The 20,999-nt window shown below is 37.6% G+C and overlaps 4 protein-coding genes across 6 annotated transcripts in view; 1 reads left to right on the top strand and 3 right to left on the bottom strand.

The window, feature by feature from the left end:
• Nucleotides 1-11,267, bottom strand: part of sntb1 (syntrophin beta 1) — a 56,187-nt gene extending 44,920 nt beyond the window's left edge. Inside the window, exon 1 of the mRNA XM_023330594.1 lies at nt 10,482-11,267. Within this exon, the coding sequence (XP_023186362.1) occupies nt 10,482-11,019 (538 nt within the window). The 5' untranslated portion in view covers nt 11,020-11,267. The remainder of the gene's footprint in view (nt 1-10,481) is intronic.
• On the bottom strand, nt 1,555-7,294 carry LOC111608087. 2 transcript variants are annotated; one of them, XM_023330596.1, is made up of 10 exons: nt 6,944-7,294; nt 6,199-6,607; nt 5,977-6,082; nt 4,587-4,804; nt 4,268-4,338; nt 4,117-4,177; nt 3,738-3,782; nt 3,443-3,630; nt 2,557-2,741; nt 1,555-2,443 (listed from the first exon to the last, which is right to left on the bottom strand). In XM_023330596.1, the coding sequence occupies exons 2-7, from the start codon at nt 6,601-6,603 to the stop codon at nt 3,768-3,770; spliced, it is 876 nt and encodes a 291-aa protein (XP_023186364.1). In that variant the 5' UTR covers nt 6,604-6,607; nt 6,944-7,294; the 3' UTR covers nt 1,555-2,443; nt 2,557-2,741; nt 3,443-3,630; nt 3,738-3,767. The 2 variants fall into 2 exon arrangements, with proteins under 2 accessions (XP_023186364.1, XP_023186363.1); XM_023330595.1 differs by having other exon boundaries at nt 6,199-7,293.
• A 2,391-nt stretch (nt 11,268-13,658) lies between the features above and the next one.
• Nucleotides 13,659-17,272, top strand: LOC102229809 (probable E3 ubiquitin-protein ligase TRIM8). Of its 2 annotated transcripts, none has more exons than XM_005814054.2 (2): nt 13,659-13,744; nt 15,423-17,272. In XM_005814054.2, the coding sequence occupies exon 2, from the start codon at nt 15,425-15,427 to the stop codon at nt 16,631-16,633; it is 1,209 nt and encodes a 402-aa protein (XP_005814111.2). In that variant the 5' UTR covers nt 13,659-13,744; nt 15,423-15,424; the 3' UTR covers nt 16,634-17,272. The 2 variants fall into 2 exon arrangements, with proteins under 2 accessions (XP_005814111.2, XP_023186184.1); XM_023330416.1 differs by lacking the exon at nt 13,659-13,744 and adding an exon at nt 13,763-13,800.
• A 1,084-nt stretch (nt 17,273-18,356) lies between these two features.
• On the bottom strand, nt 18,357-20,999 carry nov (nephroblastoma overexpressed). The gene is made up of 5 exons (XM_023330434.1): nt 20,884-20,999; nt 20,464-20,692; nt 20,097-20,351; nt 19,618-19,855; nt 18,357-18,741 (listed from the first exon to the last, which is right to left on the bottom strand). Exons 1-5 carry the CDS (start codon nt 20,926-20,928, stop codon nt 18,456-18,458), a joined length of 1,053 nt encoding a protein of 350 aa, XP_023186202.1. The 5' UTR covers nt 20,929-20,999; the 3' UTR covers nt 18,357-18,455.

Raw genomic sequence — 20,999 nt, forward strand, 5'->3', positions numbered from 1 at the left:
TGTGGAGTGAAGAAACAAAGATTGAGTTGTTTGGTCATAAAAAAGGCATTATGCATGGCGGGGGGGGGGGGGGGGGGGGGGTGGGGGGGGGGTGGGGGGGGGGGGGGGGGGGGAACAGCATTCCAAGAAAAACACTTGCTACCCACTGTAAAATTTGGTGGAGGTTCCATCATGCTTTGGGGCTGTGTGGCCAATGCTGGTACTGGGAATCTTGTTAAAGTTGAGGGTCACATGGATTCCACTCAATATTAACAGATTCTTGAGAATAATGTTCAAGAAGCTGATACGAAGTTGAAGTTATGCCGGGGATGGATATTTCAGCAAGACAATGATCCAAAACACTGCTCCAAATCTACTCAGGCATTCATGCAGAGGAACAATTGCAATGTTCTGGATGGCCATCCCAGTCCAGACCTGAATATCACTGAACATCTGGGATGATTTGAAGCGGACTGTCCATGCTCGGCAACCATCACACTTAACTCAACTGGAATTGTTTTGTAAAGAGGAATGGTCAAAAATACCTTCATACAGGATCAAAGAACTCATTAAAAGCTACAGGAAGCAACTACAGGCTGTTATTTTTGCAAAAGGCAGATCTAATAAATATTAATGTCACTTTTCTGTTGAGGTGCCCATATTTTTGCACCTGTCAAATTTTCTGTTAATGCGTACTGCACATTTTCTGTTAGTCCAATAAACCTCATTTATTTCTGTGTCTAATGGAAACAGAAATATTACTGTGTCCATTAGATATATCAAACTGAAGTAGCTTTTGTAAACACCCAAATATTTATACATAAAAATGATTGAGATTAATAGAGGGGCCCAAACTTTTTCATATGACTGTATGTTGCCGCTTTCTCAGGTAGGTTACAAACAGTTATGTCATAATGCCCCAGCCGGCATACCTAGGTGGGCCCCATAAGGGAAAAAAGAGGGCAGACAGTATAGGTCCCAAAATGGTTTGTTACCATTTTCCATAGTGGCCCATATATTTTTTTATGTAAGCAGAGACAAATCACATAAGACTACATGTCAGAATTTTCTGACATACAGTTGGTGTTATTCAGACTCTCTGTCTTTATATTCCTGCCTGATCTGTCCCGCTGTGTGCTTACATTTTAATGTAATATCTGGTGTGAAGGACGTCAATATTCGCGTTGCCCTCCTGAAAAACGCAAACATCAACACTAATATTAACTGCTCTATAACCTTTTAAACAACCAGGAATGTACATGTCCTTACAGTTGCAAAACTAAATGCAAATCTAACAGTAAGATAATTCTCACTAGTCTGTGCAGCCATCTGAGTGGTGGAGCAGTGGAAGGAGCGCGTAGACAGCAAACACTCAACCTGGATGCTGGTGTGAGGGGTCTCCTAAAAAAGTAGTCAATCATCCAACTGCAGATTATATATTATGGTGCTGCTGGCATTCTTACTAAAACCAGGAAGGTAAATCAAATAAACCAGTTTGTAAGTCCCTACACAGGCTACAAATAGTCCATATTGTAAGTTTTGAAATCTGTCTGAAATATCACAGAAACACTGACGTAGCTCTTAATGAATTTTTAATACAGAGTAGTGCCCTTCAAAATAATGTAATTCTTGGATAACAGTCAAATATTTCTCAAATATGAACATCACAAAATGTTTGTCCACTACGTTTTAGTTATTTCGTTGTTGTGCCCAAATTTAAAGATATTATGTAAAGCACATTATGCAGCATCTCAAAATTAAGAGTTAAATTCAAACTGTAAATGAAGTTTAGTCATTAACAATGTCATACTGAACAAGAACATTAACAGTACAAAGCTGTAATGAGTAAAACTAAAATGCCCTTGATTATATATAGCTTGACTTAAAAAACAGATATGTCTCAACAATATCAAAAGCAATAAACTGAGATGTTAGAACAAAAAGCTTATATGAAAATCATCAAACAATAAACTTTTTATACTGGAATATGTGCTCTTCACATAGGACAGTAAGTGGCCATAAATCATGAAGATGATTCACAATCTATGCTGTTCTCTCCTTCGTCAACATTGTCGTCATCATCCTCTCCATCGTCAATGCTTTCATCATAGTCTATGTAATGTAGATCTGGAGACATAAGTGCTTGAGAATGAGAGTTAAACTCTGGTAGGTGATGATTTGGAGGAGGGGCACCAACTTCAATAAACCTCTTGAACATGTTCATTGCACTGTACATTTTCTTTTCTAACATGATAATGTTTTGATGAAGTACAGCTTTTGAACCAGGATCTGCAGTATCATTTATAGCTGAACTTAAATGTCCATGTTGTTGATGAAGGTGAAGAATGACAGTGTTCATCTCTCTCTTAAGTAGAAGCTTTTCTTCAGCTGCTCTAGTCTTCAAATGCAGGGCTTCTATTGCTCGACTTTTTAGGTTCTTTGGAACAACACCATGATCTTCAATCTTTAAAATAAGAGAACAATTGCAAGTGGAACCTTGTTAAAGCGTAGTAGCAACATAAAGTGAATAACAGCATGTAGAAAGTTGAATAAAACCTTTAGATCAATTCTACTCACTTGTTCATCAAACAATGTGTACAGCTGGGAGGAGGCATCACACAATTCTCGAAATTCTAAATGTGATGGAAAGATGCCAGTTTGTGGAGGCCACTGCAGATTATTGTACTCTGTAACAATCTTCTTCAGTTTCCTGTTACAGGCATTCACTTGCTTGGACAGCCTTAAAGCAACTCCCTGTCCATCTGTAAAGAAAGAAGAAATATAAATACTAGTAAAAATAATACAATCAACACAATATGAAAACATGATACAATAATCATTTATTGAAGTATGTTAAACATAATAAAAGGTCAACATCTGAAATAGTGTTTATCTCAATTTGGATTTTGTGAACACAAGTAGTGGCAGCCAATTCTACACAAGATATTCAACATGACACTAAAGTTTGCATAAGGAAATCTCAGTTTGTAGGTCAAAATCTATTACTGCCAATAATTGAATGATATTTTAATTGTACTCTTAAAAAAGTTATCCTCAGAATATAAAGACTGATAGTTCTTACAGTGACTTAATATCTGCAGTAATGCATAAGATCATTGAATGTCCATTAGAAAATGGATGTATTACAATACTCACTTATCTGTGCCTATTTACAACGGGCATTAGGTGAAAGACAGGATACACCCAAGAAACATATTCATACACCAAAGATAAATAACCATACACATCAAAAGCACATACCCATGACAAAGGACAAGTTGGAATAAACCAGTCACTTCTTACACTGCATAAAGAAGCTTAAGTACCCAGAGTGAACATATGCATGGTGCAGGGATAACATAAAGATTAAATTTAGGTTTACCACATGCTGGGATTCAACCACAAGACCTTTGAGCTTCAATTTTGCTAATGACCATACAGTCAAGAAAAGAAGTAGCGTTACCATTATATCTTCTTTTCAGGTTGAGAAGAGTGGTCCTCTCCCTTGCTTCATTTTGTGCTCGTCGTATCAGCTGACCTCTAAGTTCCTGGTCAACATCTCTCAGTGTTCTCTGGAAAATGTCATCCGAAGGGAGCCACCTTCGTTTTACACCATGGTGTCTCTCAATTATTCGAAGATCCCTGTCCAGCCTAACCACAACAAAAACAAACAAAAAAAACAAAACAACGCACAGTTTCTTTACTTGAGGCGAGAACTGTTGTTCAAATATAGAAGAGTACAAATTTCTGTCTCTTACTGTGATTCATCTTCAATGAGTGACTCCTGTTTATGTGATCCGGATCTAAAAATGAAAACAAAGACTTTATATTGGCATAGCTTGTATAATTAGCTGAACTTAATACTTTGTCATTAATGTGGCAACATTGTAAGTCTTGTGTAAGTATTTCACAATGTTTATACATTATCTTATGCATGTCTGAGGTTAGTGCCTAGTAGTGAGGCTGCTTCCCATAGGTGAGGTTAGGAACATGGAACAACCACCAAATCGAGACATTTGACTACATTTTTTTGTATTTACTACATGTCTTGAAAACTGCAGACCTTTGCAGTGCCCTCGTCATTACAGACACACCACCAATCTGCCTACTGATTTGGTATTCAAAAAAGGATCATACCTGAGCTGGTTGATTTCGGTCAGCTTCATCACATAGTTCCTCTTCCATCTTGGAACAATCTCTGTAGATAAGTCAACAATGTATGTTATTGAACAATCCAATATCTCTGTGAATAATTGGAAATAATACAAATTACATCAAAATTAGTGACCTTCGTCGGAAGTGATAATGGCGAAACTGGGAAATAGACTCTCCTACTAGGGCTCTGTACAGCATATTAACCTGTAGTAAAAAGAGTCACAGTACTTATGTTTAATCTATTAATTCCAAAGGTACATAAGTAAAAAAAATAAATAAATAAATACTGTAAAAAAAAAAAATTCTAAATGAGAAAGCAGTAAATAACACATCTAGTCTACTGGAAATGCCATCAGTGACATTAATTTAAAGAAATATTTAATATATTAAACAGAATAAAAAAGTTGCAATATTGTTGACATATTTACTAGGACATATCTTTTTCTCTCTACCTCCATAACAGTAAGATTGTTTTTCCACCGTAAGGTGTTGATGAATCCCTCTACAGAGACCTGGCACTCCAAAGAAAGATGGACAAATAGCTCAAGAAGAGCCATTGAAAAAGCAGCCTGTGGCTTCTCCGGTGAAGCAGGCCAAAGGCCATACTTCAGAAGAGTGCAGACCTCAGGTTCGCATTTACAAAAAGAAACTGTGCAATTAATGAGATGACCTAAAAAGACAAAGGAAGAAAAAGGATTCATTCCATTTTTTATCTCACAGAGTCAATAAATACACTGTTTTATAGAACTCGGAATTAAATCAGTCCACAATATGTGTTATAATTATACTTCGATTTTATAAGTTGTATAACAAATACATGATATCCATATGAGGAGTTGATCTTTTTATTACTGCTCCCTTTAGGGACCACCGAGCCACATCTATGCTTCTAAGATGGAATAGGACAGGGGTGACCAAAATTCGTCCTCGAGCACCTTCATTCTGCATGTTTTAGTTCTCTCTGTGGTGGTGGTAACAACCTTTCCAGCAGGTCAATGTTCTTCTACTGAGCCATCACTGGATCCAAGTGCATTAAACCAGGGACAGAACTAAAACCTGCAAAATGCTGGCCTTCGAGGACTGACTTTGGGCACCACTGGTGTAGGATGTATTGGGATTACACCCTAGGAGCTGGCCCAATTGGCTGGGTAGAGGGAAGTCTGGGAATCCTTAATTATGCTGTTACTTGGGTGACCTGACCCCAGATAAGCAGAAGGCAATGGATGGATGATATATCCCTTCTTTAAACATGTACAAACCAACGCAGACTTGCCACTTTAACTGTGTTTAACTTAACATGTGTTGTCTTTAACTGAGCTTCCCCTCCAATCTATGTATTTATGTAGTTTTCTATATTTGTGTATCCAAGTATAAATAAATAACAACAAAGAAGAATAAAAAGTTATTCCACAATAAAAAGTCACATAAACATATATTCACGTGGGACAAGATTAATAATCATAAAGTGAAAACATAAATTTTACTAAATAAGATTTAGAATTTTGTAGAATATATATATATATATATATATATATACACTGCTCAAAAAAATAAAGGGAACACTTAAACAACACAATATAACTCCAAGTAAATCAAACTTCTGTGAAATCAAACTGTCCACTTAGGAAGCAACACTGATTGACTATCAATTTCACCTGCTGTTGTGCAAATGGAACTTTGTACAGAACAAAGTATTCAATGAGAATATTTCTTTCATTCAGATCTAGGATGTGTTATTTGAGTGTTCCCTTTATTTTTTTGAGCAGTATATATATATATATATATACATACACATATACACAAAATTAATTAATTAAAAAATTACATAGTGTAAAAACATACCTGTGTTGACAAAAGTCTTTACATCTCTGGAGTAAACAACATGGGTACTGTGATCCCCACTTAAATGCAACACCAACTGCTGGAAAGCAGCCTCATAGCAGGTTTTCTAAAGAGACACAAAAAAGGACAGAGAAAAACCGAATTTTATGCAATTAAGAACTCATTCTCATTCTATACATCAATTACAATATTTATTAGTACATTCAACAAAAATGAACTTACATTCCACTTTTCAGGGAGGTGCAAAGAATTTATGGGTACTGTGTAGACACAATCCTTGCAAAAAACACTGCTTCTGCTGCATTCCAGACAGCGGTATACTCCAGGTTTCTTGCACACAGAGCACATGTCAGAGAAAGGAGCGGAGGACTTATAGGACTCTTCCAAGACCTGATCTTTTAGTGTATCCCATAGGCTCAGCTCCTTCCTTTTTGCCCTGGTATACGCGGTCCCTTCTTCCTTTGAGTTTTCAGTACAAATATCATGTGATGAGGGAAAAACAGTGTTGGTGTCAGATGAGCCTGCATGTGAGGGAATGTAGGAATATTTCGCCCGAGCACCGATGGTTTTCCGAGTTACTTTTATTTTTTTGGTCTTACAACGGACACTGCTCTTATATTTAGGCATGGTTCTAAAGTGGGAGAGAACAGAAAGAAGACAGAAATACTGTAACACCGAGAAGCATAAAATAATAATAAAAAAAAACAAAATTTTAGCACATTGTTATTAAAGGTATGAAGGACAGCTACATTTGAATGTGACTGGCTTTTAAGAGGCTACTTTAGCTAGCTTTTTTTTCTACCAAATAGGGTTAAAAACGTGTCTAAATCTGTACAAACACATGCTGTGCCACATACTCGCTAACATTAACTCATAGAACTACCATCAGCAGATTTATAAATGTAGACTTTCGGTCTTTTGAGGTTTTTTACTACATTTTTATTTGACAGATTCAGGGGCTACTCACCAGCTCCGACCGTGGAAAGTGTCGCGTCGAATGACGTAAGCTTCTTCTTCTTCTTCTTCTCTAATGTTTTGTCGGGTGCAATCCGTAATTTATTATTATTACTACTAATACAAATATTAAACATTTTCATATGGTACAAACACAGATTTTCATATAATCATATGAGCAAATCCATCCGTATTTTTATTTTTAATTTTTTAAATTAAAAATAAGATTAGGGCCAACCCTAACTTCTTCTTATCATTATTAATGGATTGCAAGCAACTTCGGATGTACATACAGCCACCTAGTGGAAGGCTATGAGGTTGGACAACTACATAACTCTAGAATATACCTTTTAATTTCATTGTATGCTTATATATATATATATATATATATATATATATATATATATATATATATATATATATATATATATATATATATATATATATATATATATATATATATATATAATTGCACGACCGGAAGATAAAAACACGGCATGTATTGAGAGAACACGTCTTGTAAAGATCCAATAAAATTAACCAAGTATGTTAAATTTTGGCATTTATTTTGAGTGAATTATTGGAAAAAATCCAAAGAAATAAAAGGCATATTGGGAATATAAGTCTTTAAAAAAGCGAACAAAAATAAACAAAACAGAAAAAAAAACCTCCGGTTTTAGATTTTAGTGAGTTGTTTTTAAATACTGTAACATTTATTACAATACCTAATTAAAATCTTATGACGGATACGTTTGGCTTTTGTATTTTTAGTAAATTCTTAATATCCTGTTCAAATTCGCAGATAAATTATAAATAAAGGTTTTTAAAAAAAGGTTAAAAAAAGGTTCTATTAGCGACAAGCGGCTGTTATCACCGATAGAATGGTTGATAACGGTTGATAACAGCCTGCTAGCAGGTAGAGCAGGGACCAACTGAGGCCATTCAATGGGGCTGATAACCACTGATAATCGCCATTCTATGGGATGATAACATCCGAAGCGGGTGGATACACAGCAGGAACGCACAGAGCAATGGCAGCACACACAGTGCCCAAGGGACAGGTACTTTCCTCTACAATCTATCGGATGTGTTCCCTTGATTTCTTTCCTCATGTGATACAATCTGCCTCTCTCTCAAATGTTACACTGTGCTTCTTGCTCAGGAAGCAGTGAGGAAATATCACTCATTTTTTGGCACAGAATATCACAGACCTCCTCATGCTGACGTCAAAAGTCAGTTTGTACCTGATACAACGCAAGCTCAGCACAATTCTCACATCTAATGGGCTCAGATCTGTTCATTTCTATATGCAAATCATCTATCTTTAGAAAATTGCATTTACCTAAAAACACAGTCTCTGCCTCATCTATATATGAACCCTTGACCCCTCTCAGTACCTTCCCTATTAAATCGCATTTCAGCTTTTTGCCCTCCCACTTTCTCCTCCTTCTCTCTAATATCTGGAATACTTCTCATATGGGACCAGCTTCTCCCTCTACACTGTAACAATGGGTCCCCATGGTCAGGATCATCGCCTTGTTTGCATGCGAGAGTGAGGCATTTTGTCTTCCCTGAAACAGGAACAAAAAGCTCAGAGACGGAGTGCAGGTCTGTTTGTTAGTAGTCATCAAGGGAGTTTATATAAGGCAGCTCATGTCATGAAATATGTGACCACTTTCGAGAGTTAAGTGGTGTGATCACAGAGAGCAAAGGTGGAGATGTTTCATCTGACAAAAATTCTCCCGCAAAAACGCGTGTTGTTACGCTGAATGCATTAAGAGAAAACAGATTCTGCAGAAATCTGTATTTGCAGGCAGATCTTCAAGATATGATATATCTGATAAACATGATGTGCCTCTGACATAAACAGCTACATGAGATCTGTGTCTATAAAAATCTCAATTGTTCCTTACAACAAAAGGCGATCAATTAGTGGCCTCCCTAACGTGGAATAAAAATTAAGCCACTATTGTGGGAAAAAGTTGAACTTTATCCTTTAGTTTCATACTCTCATGCACAACATGGACTATGTGGTGAATAATTTAACTGCTGAGTAAAGCTGCTAACAAGAAAAAAAACCCTGCAGGATCTACTGAAGCACTGACTAACAATCAAGTCCAACCTAAAAGCTGCAAATTGTGTGCTCACACATGTGGACTAATGTATTCTTATGAGGAGTGACAATGAACAGGAGCATCTCAATAAATTATAGTGTAATTTAAATCTTAATGTATTTCACGACTTCACTTCAAAAAGTGAAACTCATATATTATAGGTTCATTCTAAACCCTGTTGCTGTTAATTCTGAGAATTATACCTCACAGCTAAAGAAAGTTAACCTTTTTCCATATAGTTGAAACAGAAGTTTATTTTTTAAAAACAAACGTGAGCCGATTGAAAAGAATGTGTTTCCACTGCACAACAGATGAATTCACTCCTTGGTTTCCCTTTGCGTAAATTACAACATCAATGCAACTGGCATGGAGGCAATCAGTCTGCAGCTCTGCTGAGGTGTTCAATGTCTGTTTGCTCAAATAACAGCCTTAAGCTCCTCTTGACGATACTCCATAGATTCTCTCCAGGATTTAGATCAGGTGGTCAATAAAGCTCTAGGACTGCATCCACTGGAGCAGATATTGGTACTTTTTGCAGCGTGGCCAGGTGTCAAGTCCTACAGGAAAATGAAATCAGCATTTACATAAAGTTTGTCAGTAAGCGGAAGCAGGAAGTGAGCTAAAGTAAAGTAAGCTCTCGCTGCCCTGGCTTCAGGATAAAAGGTAGTGCACCAAAGCCAGCAGATGACAGTGCTCCCCAAATCATCACTGATTGTGGGAACTTCCCCTTGGACCTAAAGCAACATGGATTTGGTTTCATCTCCAACTGTTTCTTCTAACTGGATTTGATAAATGCATGCAACGCTTACTATAATTGAAAAACAAAAAGGCTTTAGGCCATCTTTTTTCCTCCACTGCAAAATAAATAATTAAATAAATCCAACAGTGGTATCTGGTTCAGGAGTGGCTTAACACAAGCAAAGCAACAGTAACATCCCAGTTACAGTGTGTCGGATGTTGAAGGACCGACTCCAGCTGCAGTCAGCATTTTGTGATTCTGTCCAAAATCTTTCAATGGCTGTGACTGTCACAGTTGCTTTTGCCAAACTTTTTTTTTCTTCCACTCAATTTTCTTTGCAGTACTCTGTGAAAAACCAGCTTCCATACCCATAGCCTTGTGTGGCTTGCCTTCCTTGAGGAGATTGTTGATAATGCTCTTCTGTCAATTCAGCATTATTCCACATGACTGTGCAGAAAGTAACATTTGTGTCAAAAATCTTTCAATTTTATGAAACACTGAATTTGTAGCCTTTATTAGCTGAAACAATTGAAATGCATCACTTTGTGTACCAAGTCTGTGGGAGTTTTGCTTTTTGAATTGAATCACTGATGCAAATTAACTTTGCAATGATATTCTAAGTTATTAAGATTCACATGCAAGATGAGAGAAACTTGTAATCGTCCTTTGCCCCCAGAACCAGTGATCCTCTCTCTTACCTTCCAGTGTCACCTCCTTTCCTGCTCGTTTCAGCGCCTGCACAGCCTCGTCGTGCGTTGCGTCCCGCAGGTTCATTCCGTTCACGGAGAGGATGGCGTCTCCTACATACAGCGACTGGGTCTGGTCCGCTGCAAGCCCCTTGAATATCTTGCTGATGAGTATGGGCATTTTGTTCTCCTTCCCTCCTTTAATGCTTATCCCGAGTCCTCCGATTTCCTGCTTGATCACCTTGACGCACCGCTTTCTGTTGGCGATCGCTTCGGGCACTCGCTCCGGGAGGTCCGTGAATGCGGTGCGCACGGCTTGGGGGCCGTTGTTGGAGTTGGCGTTGCTGTTGTCCAGGTAAGACCCGTTGGTAACCCCGTTGGAGCTGACGCCGTCGTTGACGCCGCAGTCCTCGCAGCTCAACGTGAGCGCCTCCTCGCTCAAGTTGGCCAAAACTTTATGCCAGTTCTCCCGCACCAAAACCTCTATAAATCCACTTTTATGTGCCCTGGAGCCACTCGAGACTCCTGCTCCGGCTGTTACCACCGCCATCTTTGGAGCATTTCTGTGAGGAAAAAAAAAATCACATGTGAATAAGTTCCCAGCGCGTCCTCTCACACTCCCTCACTCACTGTCTCACACACAGAAAGTCGAGTTCAGGCTGGACTTTGGTCCCTGTTAAGTTTTCCGCGGGACTTGTCGCGCACGCCGCGCATCCAGCCAGAGCTCCACTCTGCTCGGGCTGCCCTCCGCTCCGCCTGCCCGAAGATCCTAAAGCTGCAGGGTGGAGTTTCTCCGGCGCTCCGCCGTCAACGCATTTCTAAACATACAAACTAACCGCACTGAACTGACACGCACCCAATTACCAAGCAGTTCAAGTGTAAGTGCAAAGAATGTGTCAGCCTCATACTGAAAAACAAATGGTGATAGACTACACCATAACACAATCAACTAATTGAATCATAATTAAATAAATTGGACGTGCGAAAATCTTTTTTTTTTAAGCTTTATTATTTAAAACAACAACAACAACCCCCACCACCTTTTTCTCTATCCACTATCCAACTTTTGAGGACCTGGTTAGACACATCAAAAAATCGCTCACCTGCGTACACGAATGCGCAAAAAATAAAGGGGAAAAGAGAAAAGAAAACTGCGTGTTTTCTTTTAAAATTTCACGAATCAAAACAGACAAAAAGGTGTGCTACATTTAATCAAGCAGTTCAAATGTGTAAAAGTTGTCAGTTTCTTAATATTTATCACAAAGGACCACGTTCCCTATTAATAAGTGACTATATGTAATATTTGTGATCCTTGGGGCTGCTGGAAGCATGTGAACCTTGTTGGTCTAAGGTCTTAGTATTTACAAAAAGGCTTAGAGCAAAAAGGTCCAGAGAGAACAAGGATGCAAACAAATACAGCGAGAGTCTGGTCAATTTTACAGAGAGGAAAACGAAGATGATTCCGCTATAATTGCGGCAATCACTTCCTCATGAACACTTTGGGTGACGAAATATTTAGTTTTACTTTATTTTCAAACTCAAAGTGTCAACCAGAAGCTTGCATCCATCTTTGGAAAATCTTTTTAAGTAGTCGATGAAAAGTTTGCGTTGTTACGCAAATGTTAAAACAATGTGACAGCGACATCTACTGGCGAATCTACAATTATAGCCTTTGGTGATTAATACAACCACAAACTTAATTTACACACGAAGAATAACGAATGAGATGAAACAAAATTATGTATAGTTTTCAAATGTTGTTAATACACAATCTAAGGCATTTATATTCAACAGTCTTCAATAATATCTCCTAATCTCAAGCTCCGTCAGAGTTGTTCTGCATTTTGCAGAGTCCATCTTCTCACTCTGGCTGCCTTCCCTGTTCAATCTAAAGTAACATGGATCCACAGCATGATGCTGCTGACACCATGCTTCTCATTGAGAATGTTGTGTTCAAGAGAGAGTACTGTTGTTTTTCTGCCCCACCTATTGTTTGGAACGTAGGTTAAATAAAGGTCAACATTTTTCCCAATCTGAACAGAGCACCTTTTTGCACATGTTTCCTGTGCCCCTTACATTTCTTGTGACAAATTTGAATAAAGACTTCAACTAATTTTCTTTTAACTATAGCTGTATTCTCGAAGCCCTTACAGAAAGATCACATTTGTATTATATGATTTGTAGTCATCCTCAAAGATGCTTACAATAAGAAAAATAATAAATTAAAGTACTTGGAATAAAGGGATACCACATATGTTTTTTGGGGTTTTTTTTTTTAGATTTAAGCAATTTTACGTCCCATTTTTGTGATCTGGATTGGTTCATTAAATCTGAACTGTGCCAAAGTATGAATTAATTAAGATATAAAATAATATTACAAACCTTTTGGTTTAATGAGGTTTACAAGAGCTGTAGATGATTTTGTTTTACTTTCAAGTGGAAATGAGCAATCAGATAATGGTGAATTCTTTGTTGTGGTAATTACCTAAAAAGTAAAGAAATAAAGTGGAGTCCTATAAAAGGTGAGTGTAATTAAAAATTGGCTATGAAAGTTGCTTTAATCCTTAGTGAGCTCAGCATTTGGAGCTCAGTGTTTGTTTTCATAGCAGCAGGAAGCGGGTGCAGAGAGACGTGGTTGTACAAAAACACATGGAGGCAGGATTTCTGGTTGGAAAACTGACTCGCTGGGATGATTAAAAGTGAGGAACACATTTGAATAGAAATGAAACATGTGTGAGAAGGACTGCTTAAACTTTCCTCTTCTGTTTTTGATTTCCTTTAGCGATTTGATAAAATATTAAATATTTTGTTTCAACTTCTTCTATACACATTATTTCCTCTTTCTATCTTTGTCTTTCCCACAGTGACTCTTTTTTCTTCTGTCACTATCTATCTGTTGGTTTCTGAAATTCTTTCAATTTTGATGAGATAAATTTGTTTTAGTTTTATCAATATCAAACAACAACAGCCTACAGTCTCTCAAGTAAATTTATATAAATATACCCTCTACTTTAAAACTGATTCAACTTTAATGATCACCAGTTTATCTGCTACAAATTTTGTTTATATCCAGTTTTATTTTATGCTGTTGTTTGTTATACAGCTGTTACTAATCCATTCTTACAGTGGATGAGTAAAACGTGTCAACATGGGAGGAGCCCATTTGCAACATTTACAGAAAAGGGAAAGTAAAAGTGGCCAACATTCTTGCCACTGGTAAACACCAGTCAGTTTGTACTCAGAGACAGAGGATCTCAGCTTCACCTCATGAGAAGGTTAAGTTTGTCTTGTTTTTTTAATTTTGCATTCTTTGTTTATGATTTAGTCAAAGGTACGTCAAAACAGCATTTAGTTGCATGCGATATGCAAGTTAAATCCACAAAGTAATACTTCCATTGCAAACTAAAAAGTGTGCCACTTTGGGTTTGTTTACAGAATGTATTTCCTGCATAGAGCACCTTTGTTTTTAACAGTTTGAGGGCATATTGAGCAAATTAAAGTGAAATCTAACAGGACCCTGTTTAGTTTAATAGGGTTATGAGATGTGCTGTTGCATATATTCACTTTAGTTTGGAAAATATTTGTCAGTGTGTTTGCATGCTAGAGAAACAGAATTCTGGAGAAATTCGGTCGCTTCTATTGAGAACTGGTGCTGCACAGAGTCGTGAAGTATAGTGTGTTGATCTACTATTTGTTATTGTACTTATCCGAAGATAAACTAAAATATATTGCTACTTCCGTGAACTGCATTCCTCCAAGTTCTGCAGTTAATCCGTCCTACTTTTGGATTTCCGTCAACACCAAATACCTCTTCTCGCCAGTAGGTGGCAGCATATGGTCACTATTAATGTCTGTTGCAGATATGTTTGAACTATTATGCTTACTTTAGAAGAATTGGATGATCAAATCATGTTCACTGTGCAGTTCTCTTTAATTATACATTTTTTTAATTTAACAAAAGAACTTTTATCTGACCACCTCATAAATATTTATAGACATAATTTTAAAGCCTTTTTTCATTTAAGCTGTGTAAAATGGACCTCAATAAAAACAGATGCTATTATGTACATGCAGTGCCTTGCAAAAATATTCATACCACATGAGCTTTATCACATTTTTCATGGAGTCAGAAACTTCAATGCACTTTATTTCGAAATTACATGAATGACCAACAAAAAGATGTGCACAATTTTGAAGTTAAATGGAAGTGATATATTGGTTTTTATTATCCCACGTTGTGATGATGCCACCACCATGTTTATGGGATGAGTTCTTGGAGTTTTTCACGCATAGCAAATTGCAGTGTTTGTCTCCTACTAATAAGAGCACCTTCTTCTGTATTTTTACTCCGCCCCCAACATGGCTTGTGGCAAATTGCTAACTGCACTTCCTTTTGCCACTTTTTTTATAGAGACTAGACTGGTGGATTGCGTTTGTCCTGCTAAGAGATTTTTTTCACTTAAATTGAGGAACTCTACAGTTCCACCAATCTAAACCTGTTTTTAATGTCTTCAAAAGGATTTTTTCAGTAGTGTTACTAATAGACCTTTGAAACCACAGAACAAATGTCACGATGCAATAATAAAATAAAAACCAGTTGGATTCTATTTTACAAATAAAGAGACTTTTAGATGCAGATGGTTTTAATTAGGGGTATCAAGGTAGATCTGGCTGAACTTTTCAGATTTTTATCAGTAAAGAAATTTCAAAACCATGTACCAATTTCTTCTCACTTCCGAAACATCTGCTATATTGTGTTGATCGACTACAAAATAATATACTAACAACATGATAATAGTACTAAAATCCCAGAAAAATGCTGTATCGTTGGTGGCCATAACATAACACAATTTGAAAAGGTCAAAGGTGTGAATATTTTTTATGACATGTTGTAGTTTATATGATCATCAATGTTGCCTCGGTGGTCTAAACTGTAAAAAATCTGTCCTGTAGATATGGCCACATCCGGTGATTTCCTGTCTGAGGACCAGTTCCAGTGCTCCATCTGTCTGGACATTTTCACTGATCCTGTATCTACTCCATGTGGACACACCTTCTGCAAGGCCTGTCTGACCAGGCACTGGGCAGGCAAACGGGAATGCCAGTGTCCTCTGTGCAACAACAAGTTTGACAAGGACCTCAAACTGTCTGTCAACACCACATTCAGGGAGGTCGTGGACAACTTCAAGAAACATCATCCCACAGCCGATGCTACTTCCTTGTTAAAACCCTGGGAGGTGTCATGTGATGTTTGTGCAGCAAACAAACTCAGAGCCTCAAAAACTTGCTTGGTGTGCTTAGCCTCTTTTTGTGAAACACATTTAGAACCTCACCTGAGAGTGACTGCCCTTCGAAGACACAAACTCTCAAATCCTGTTTCCAACCTGGAGGAGAAAATATGCAGGGAACACAACCGGATTGTGGAGTTCTTCTGCTTGAATGATCACATTAGTCTTTGTGCCTTGTGCACAGAACATAGCGATCATGACACAGTCAGTTTGAATGAAGCATATATAGACCAAAGATCTCACATCTGGAGGAGGAAAGAGAATATTGGACAAACAAAACACAAAGGAAAGGCACAAAGTAAAAAGAAAGGCAAAAGTGGGCGAGCAGAGAAAGTGAAGGCTAATCAAACAACAGATGGTAATTGTTTACCATACCACAGAAATATCCCAAGCCACTTTAATCCATTTGACTCTCAAAATAAAGATTTCTCAATGGTAAAAGAGATGCATGGGTTTGAAGTCAGTGGAATGGTTGGGTGGGATCTAGTAGCTATTAGAGAGTCAGATTTTGTAAGGATCGCTGGGACGCGATCCCAGGATGCAAACTGGGATCGTCATTGCATATTGAGATTTCAAGTTCAGAGGAACACTCAAAGACTAATGTTGTTGATAGATTATAGCAATGGACTGGTGCTCTTATTTGATCCAGACAATAAAATCTTGCTTCATCGATTTACCGGCTGTGGAATCCATGAAAGCATCTTCCCATTCTTTATCCGCAGCCAACCTGACTTTGTAACATCATTGCAAAGCTTAAGAAGAAGAGCTGAGAGCATTTCAGGTCACTTAGACATTTCACACTGGTGTCTTCGTTTTTTTATTATAACAATGACATCTATTTGGATTTTACATTCCCTTCTAATAGGGGCAGACTAAAACAGATATGAATCAACTGGGCCACTTTGCATGTTCTCTGTCATCAGATTATTTACTTAAGCAACCAATAAGAAACAAACCATATGTTAGATTTACATTGTCAACTTGGTTACTTTTTATATCTTCTGTTTCTGTTGATTGTTTGACTGCTTTTAAATTATTGATTGTATAATCAATGGAAAATAATAATAATCCAACTTTTTATAGAATTTGCTATGTACAACATCAAGTTCAAGGGTAAAAAATATAAAAATGTTTCCAATTCTATATGTTTCCTTGCAGCTATGAACCATATTTCACCACACACACACAAACACACCCCACCACACGCCTATATACGCACGCACACACACACGAACCCTCTTTCTCACTACTCTCTTTACTTCACTAGGAAACTGCGAGAAAGCAGGTGTTCATACAACTTATGACGGGAACTTTTTCTGTTCCCATGGACAAACTCCACCCACACTGAGAGACACTCAGCAGAAGTGGAGGAAAACATAAATGCTCTCTACATGACTTATTTATCGTGATTTTAATCAGTGGGTCAGTTTGACCCAGAACAGAATACGTGCCTCAAGTTCAATTATAAAGATCACCCATTGAAAAAAAAAAAAAGTGTAATATAAAAAAAATTGCAAAATATCAATTAAAATTTTTTTTTTGTTTTTTTGTGTCTAGGCTTTTTTTCAGTGGACATAGAAAATGTAAATTCCATTTTTTATGTCCAAATGAGTAAATGAGTAAGTTGTTGTCATTTATCCTTTATTTGTGAGAAATTAAAAAATATCATTGCACAAATATTGATTGAAATGGTTAGTATTGGAGTTAATAATCAGATACAAAAATGTTTTGGAGGAATTTTTTGGTTTCTGACACTATTGCATGATTAAACACTCCTCGGGTCAAATTGACCCATGGACATTATTGCTGTACTTCAGAAACGAACATAACAGGCGGGTTAAGTGCTTCTATAGAACTCAGTAATAATTCATACTGATTATTTTTGTCCACAGGATACAACTCAGATACATTTAAAAAGAAACCTCTCTCCTGCAGAGATACAGAAATGTGTAATTCGCTTTGTGTTCTAGGTCAGAATATTCCTTCAAAATGACCTGAGATGCCCTATTTTATCACTGTTTTGACAGACCAAAACAGTGTTAATTGATTTGTGGTGCCCAGTTAAGTCTGACTCACCAGTTGCCACAACATTAGTAATATGCATTTTAATTTGTTTATTGAGTTATTAGGTGTTTATTTTGGTATATGGAAAAAAATCTATTTTGTGGAGTTTATTTTGCTTGTAACTCAAATGATTAATTTCACATTATATATATATCTAGTGACGTGTGGCTGGGAATGAGGCCCAAATACATTGGTTGTGCTCACAATTATACATGGACATTTGTATCATAAACCATTTAATCTGCTGTTATACTGCATAAAAAGAAACAAAAACCTCAGCAGAAATTAATGGATTATAAATTCAGTTTATACAGCTAGTAAAGTCATCAGTTATTCCATATCCTTAAAATGTTAAATGATTTTCAAATTTCTTGAGTTAATTTTCAAGTTAATTATAAATCTCAGTTGAGATTTTAAATGAAGGCTCATCATAAACTTAAATATTAATCTCAAGCTTTGATGTCTATCCAGACCTCTGCTGGTCTGGCAGCCCTAAGTTTGCTTTTGCCATAGTTTGGGTCTTTTTTCTCTTTTCTTTTTTTATATATATTATTGGCAGCATTAAATATTGTGCTGGATGTTAATATTCAGGACTCAATACGGCAATTATTTTGTCGTTAGCTACAACCTGGACTCATCTTCCTGTCATGCCACCGTATAGGAGCAGCGATGGCTCCCATGCAGCATTGTCTCTAGGGCAATGGGTGTGGCAGACACAGGTTAGGATTGCCATGACTGGCTTGCGGGTGATTGTGTTGTTGGAACACTGGAACTTCACCAGAGTGGTCTTGGTTCGGTGGGGGGTGCAGCAGCGTCCATCTGTACAGGTGCCGCAGTAGCGAGGCTTGTAGGCCAGAACACTGGTGCAGTTCTTATGCTCAAGGTGAACAGCTTTGTCGCTCCTCACAACCCTCTGGCATCTGCCTGTCTGCTGGGGGAGGAAGAAATACTAATGTAATAATGTAATATTCTAACTACAGAAAAGTTACTTTATTTTCTTTTTGCTATTCTAACTACAGAAAAGTTACTTCTTTTTGCTATTAATAGAACATGTTATCTATTATGCTAACATGAGTTATAGTGCTTGATTTAGCTAAAATGTATTAGTATTGGGTATTGGAGGGCGTGATTAATCAGAAGGTTCCTTCATTGACTGTTAGGTGAAATATGTATATTATCATATATTTGTTGTCTCTTTTATAACAGTAGTGTTACTTATATGATGTTCCTTGATTGTCTTCTTTTCCCTCAACATAAAGACTGTTTCTGTATGTTTTTGATCTACTTTATCTCCGTCTTCACAAGAGGGCCTCCCTGAAGAGAAGAGTGATAACCGTGCTCACGGGGTTCATTGCTCAGCAGGACTTCTTCTTCCTTTGAACTGTTAAGATAGCTGAAGAATCGTTGCCTTGAAGATATACGACCTGTTATTTTTACTCTGTGTTTTAATGCAAGATAACATGTGTTTAGTTAGTGATTGTCATTAGCACTGCAACTAAATGTTCTGTCCCCAGCCCTTTAGAGTTGCAGTGCTCTCTGTGATAGGGACTCTGAAAGTAATAAAAAGAGAGGAGCAGACAAATGTGTTTCAGAGCGGTTGGAGATTTGTAACTGTAAACACATCTCTGTCCGTTCTCCTCGCGAGTACAAAAGAATCTAACTCTCTTGTCTTTTCTGTGTTTGTTCAACTTGTCTTTAATAGGTGTCAAACCTGACATTGACCTTCCGTTTTTATATTGTATATAATGTATATTTCTCTGGAGCTTAAAGGATTATGTGCTAAATGTATTAATTACTGAATGAATCTTACCATTAGTGCAACCTGAGTCAATTGTCCCTGCAGGTCTTCACAGGATCTAATCATACACAGCCGACTCTGCTTCACCATCTCACAGCGGTTGTTCTTGTTTGTGACCCTGGTGGAGACCCCCATGCCACATGTTTCAGAGCAGGCCCCCCACTCTGTGGTCTGCTCAATGCAGTTCAGCCTGGGGTCCCACCTTCCAAAACCTACAGTTTTTTCTTGACGAAAGGCTGAATGAGTAAAAAAGACAATAAAAGGTTAAATTGTGTTAATCTGTCCTACTGTAGAGGAAAATATATCCTGCGAGAAGATTTGATTTTCTCAAGAACTCATTTCTTCTACCAAACTAATTGAACCATGATTAACTTATTCTTCTTTCTTACTCTCCACTGTTTCCTATTTTTTCCACTTATTTTTTGCTTCTACATTAGTCTTAGAACATTGAAATATGAACGTCATCCACTCACTCACCGGCCATGGCAAAGCCACCCAGTGCACTTGCTTCAGTCTGGGGCTCACACACCCACTTCTCACAGCATTCTCCAGGAACCTGGACCTTGCGTGGGATTGGACAATCGGGCCCAGGAAGCATAACATCCAGGTTGCAGCGAGGAATGCAGGCTATCTGACCATTCTGGCACACACACTGGTATTTACAGCTTGGGAAGAAGATCTGGCCATGCTGATAGACTAAACCCTCCAAAATGCACACATTACCCACACTGACTGGAGGAAAGAGACAAAACAGCAAGAGAATATTTTTAAAATTATTTTTCATAAACCAACAGCAATCACCAGGATCGGCATGGCTAATGACGATTATGTGCAGCTAACTCACCCGCACAGATGCCAGTTCTCTTGTGAACATCCACTGAGTAATCACACTGCAGCCCTTTAATTGTGTCACAGGGTTTCATCTCTGAGCATGCTTGGCCTTTTTGACCTGCACAAACCAGACAGCAGGCACAGTCATCCAGGACCAGGGGCACCCCAGAGAGACACACTGGAACCTCGGCAGGACACAGGCATCGCCGAGGACACACCTGAGCCCTGATCACTGCAAATGTCTGAGTGGAGAATAGAATGGATTTGTTTTAAGATCCCAGAGTCATTCAAGATAACCAACGATGACTGAGCATTTCCTGTATTTTATATCTTTTTCTCTTGTAAATAACATGCAACCAAAAAACAAGATGTTGACTAAACTTACACTTTAGTTAGACTTAGTGTTAACAGCAGAAGTAAATTTATTTCTTACCTGTGCAGTCATGAAAAAAAATAAAACTGCTGAAAGATTTGTCATCTTCTTGTTATGCAGTACAAAGTTAAAAATATAAGTGAAGAAAAAGTCTACCAAGTCCCTTTGTTCAGGGG

This window comes from Xiphophorus maculatus, chromosome 3 (assembly GCF_002775205.1).
Source record: "Xiphophorus maculatus strain JP 163 A chromosome 3, X_maculatus-5.0-male, whole genome shotgun sequence".
NCBI classification, from domain to species: domain Eukaryota; kingdom Metazoa; phylum Chordata; class Actinopteri; order Cyprinodontiformes; family Poeciliidae; genus Xiphophorus; species Xiphophorus maculatus.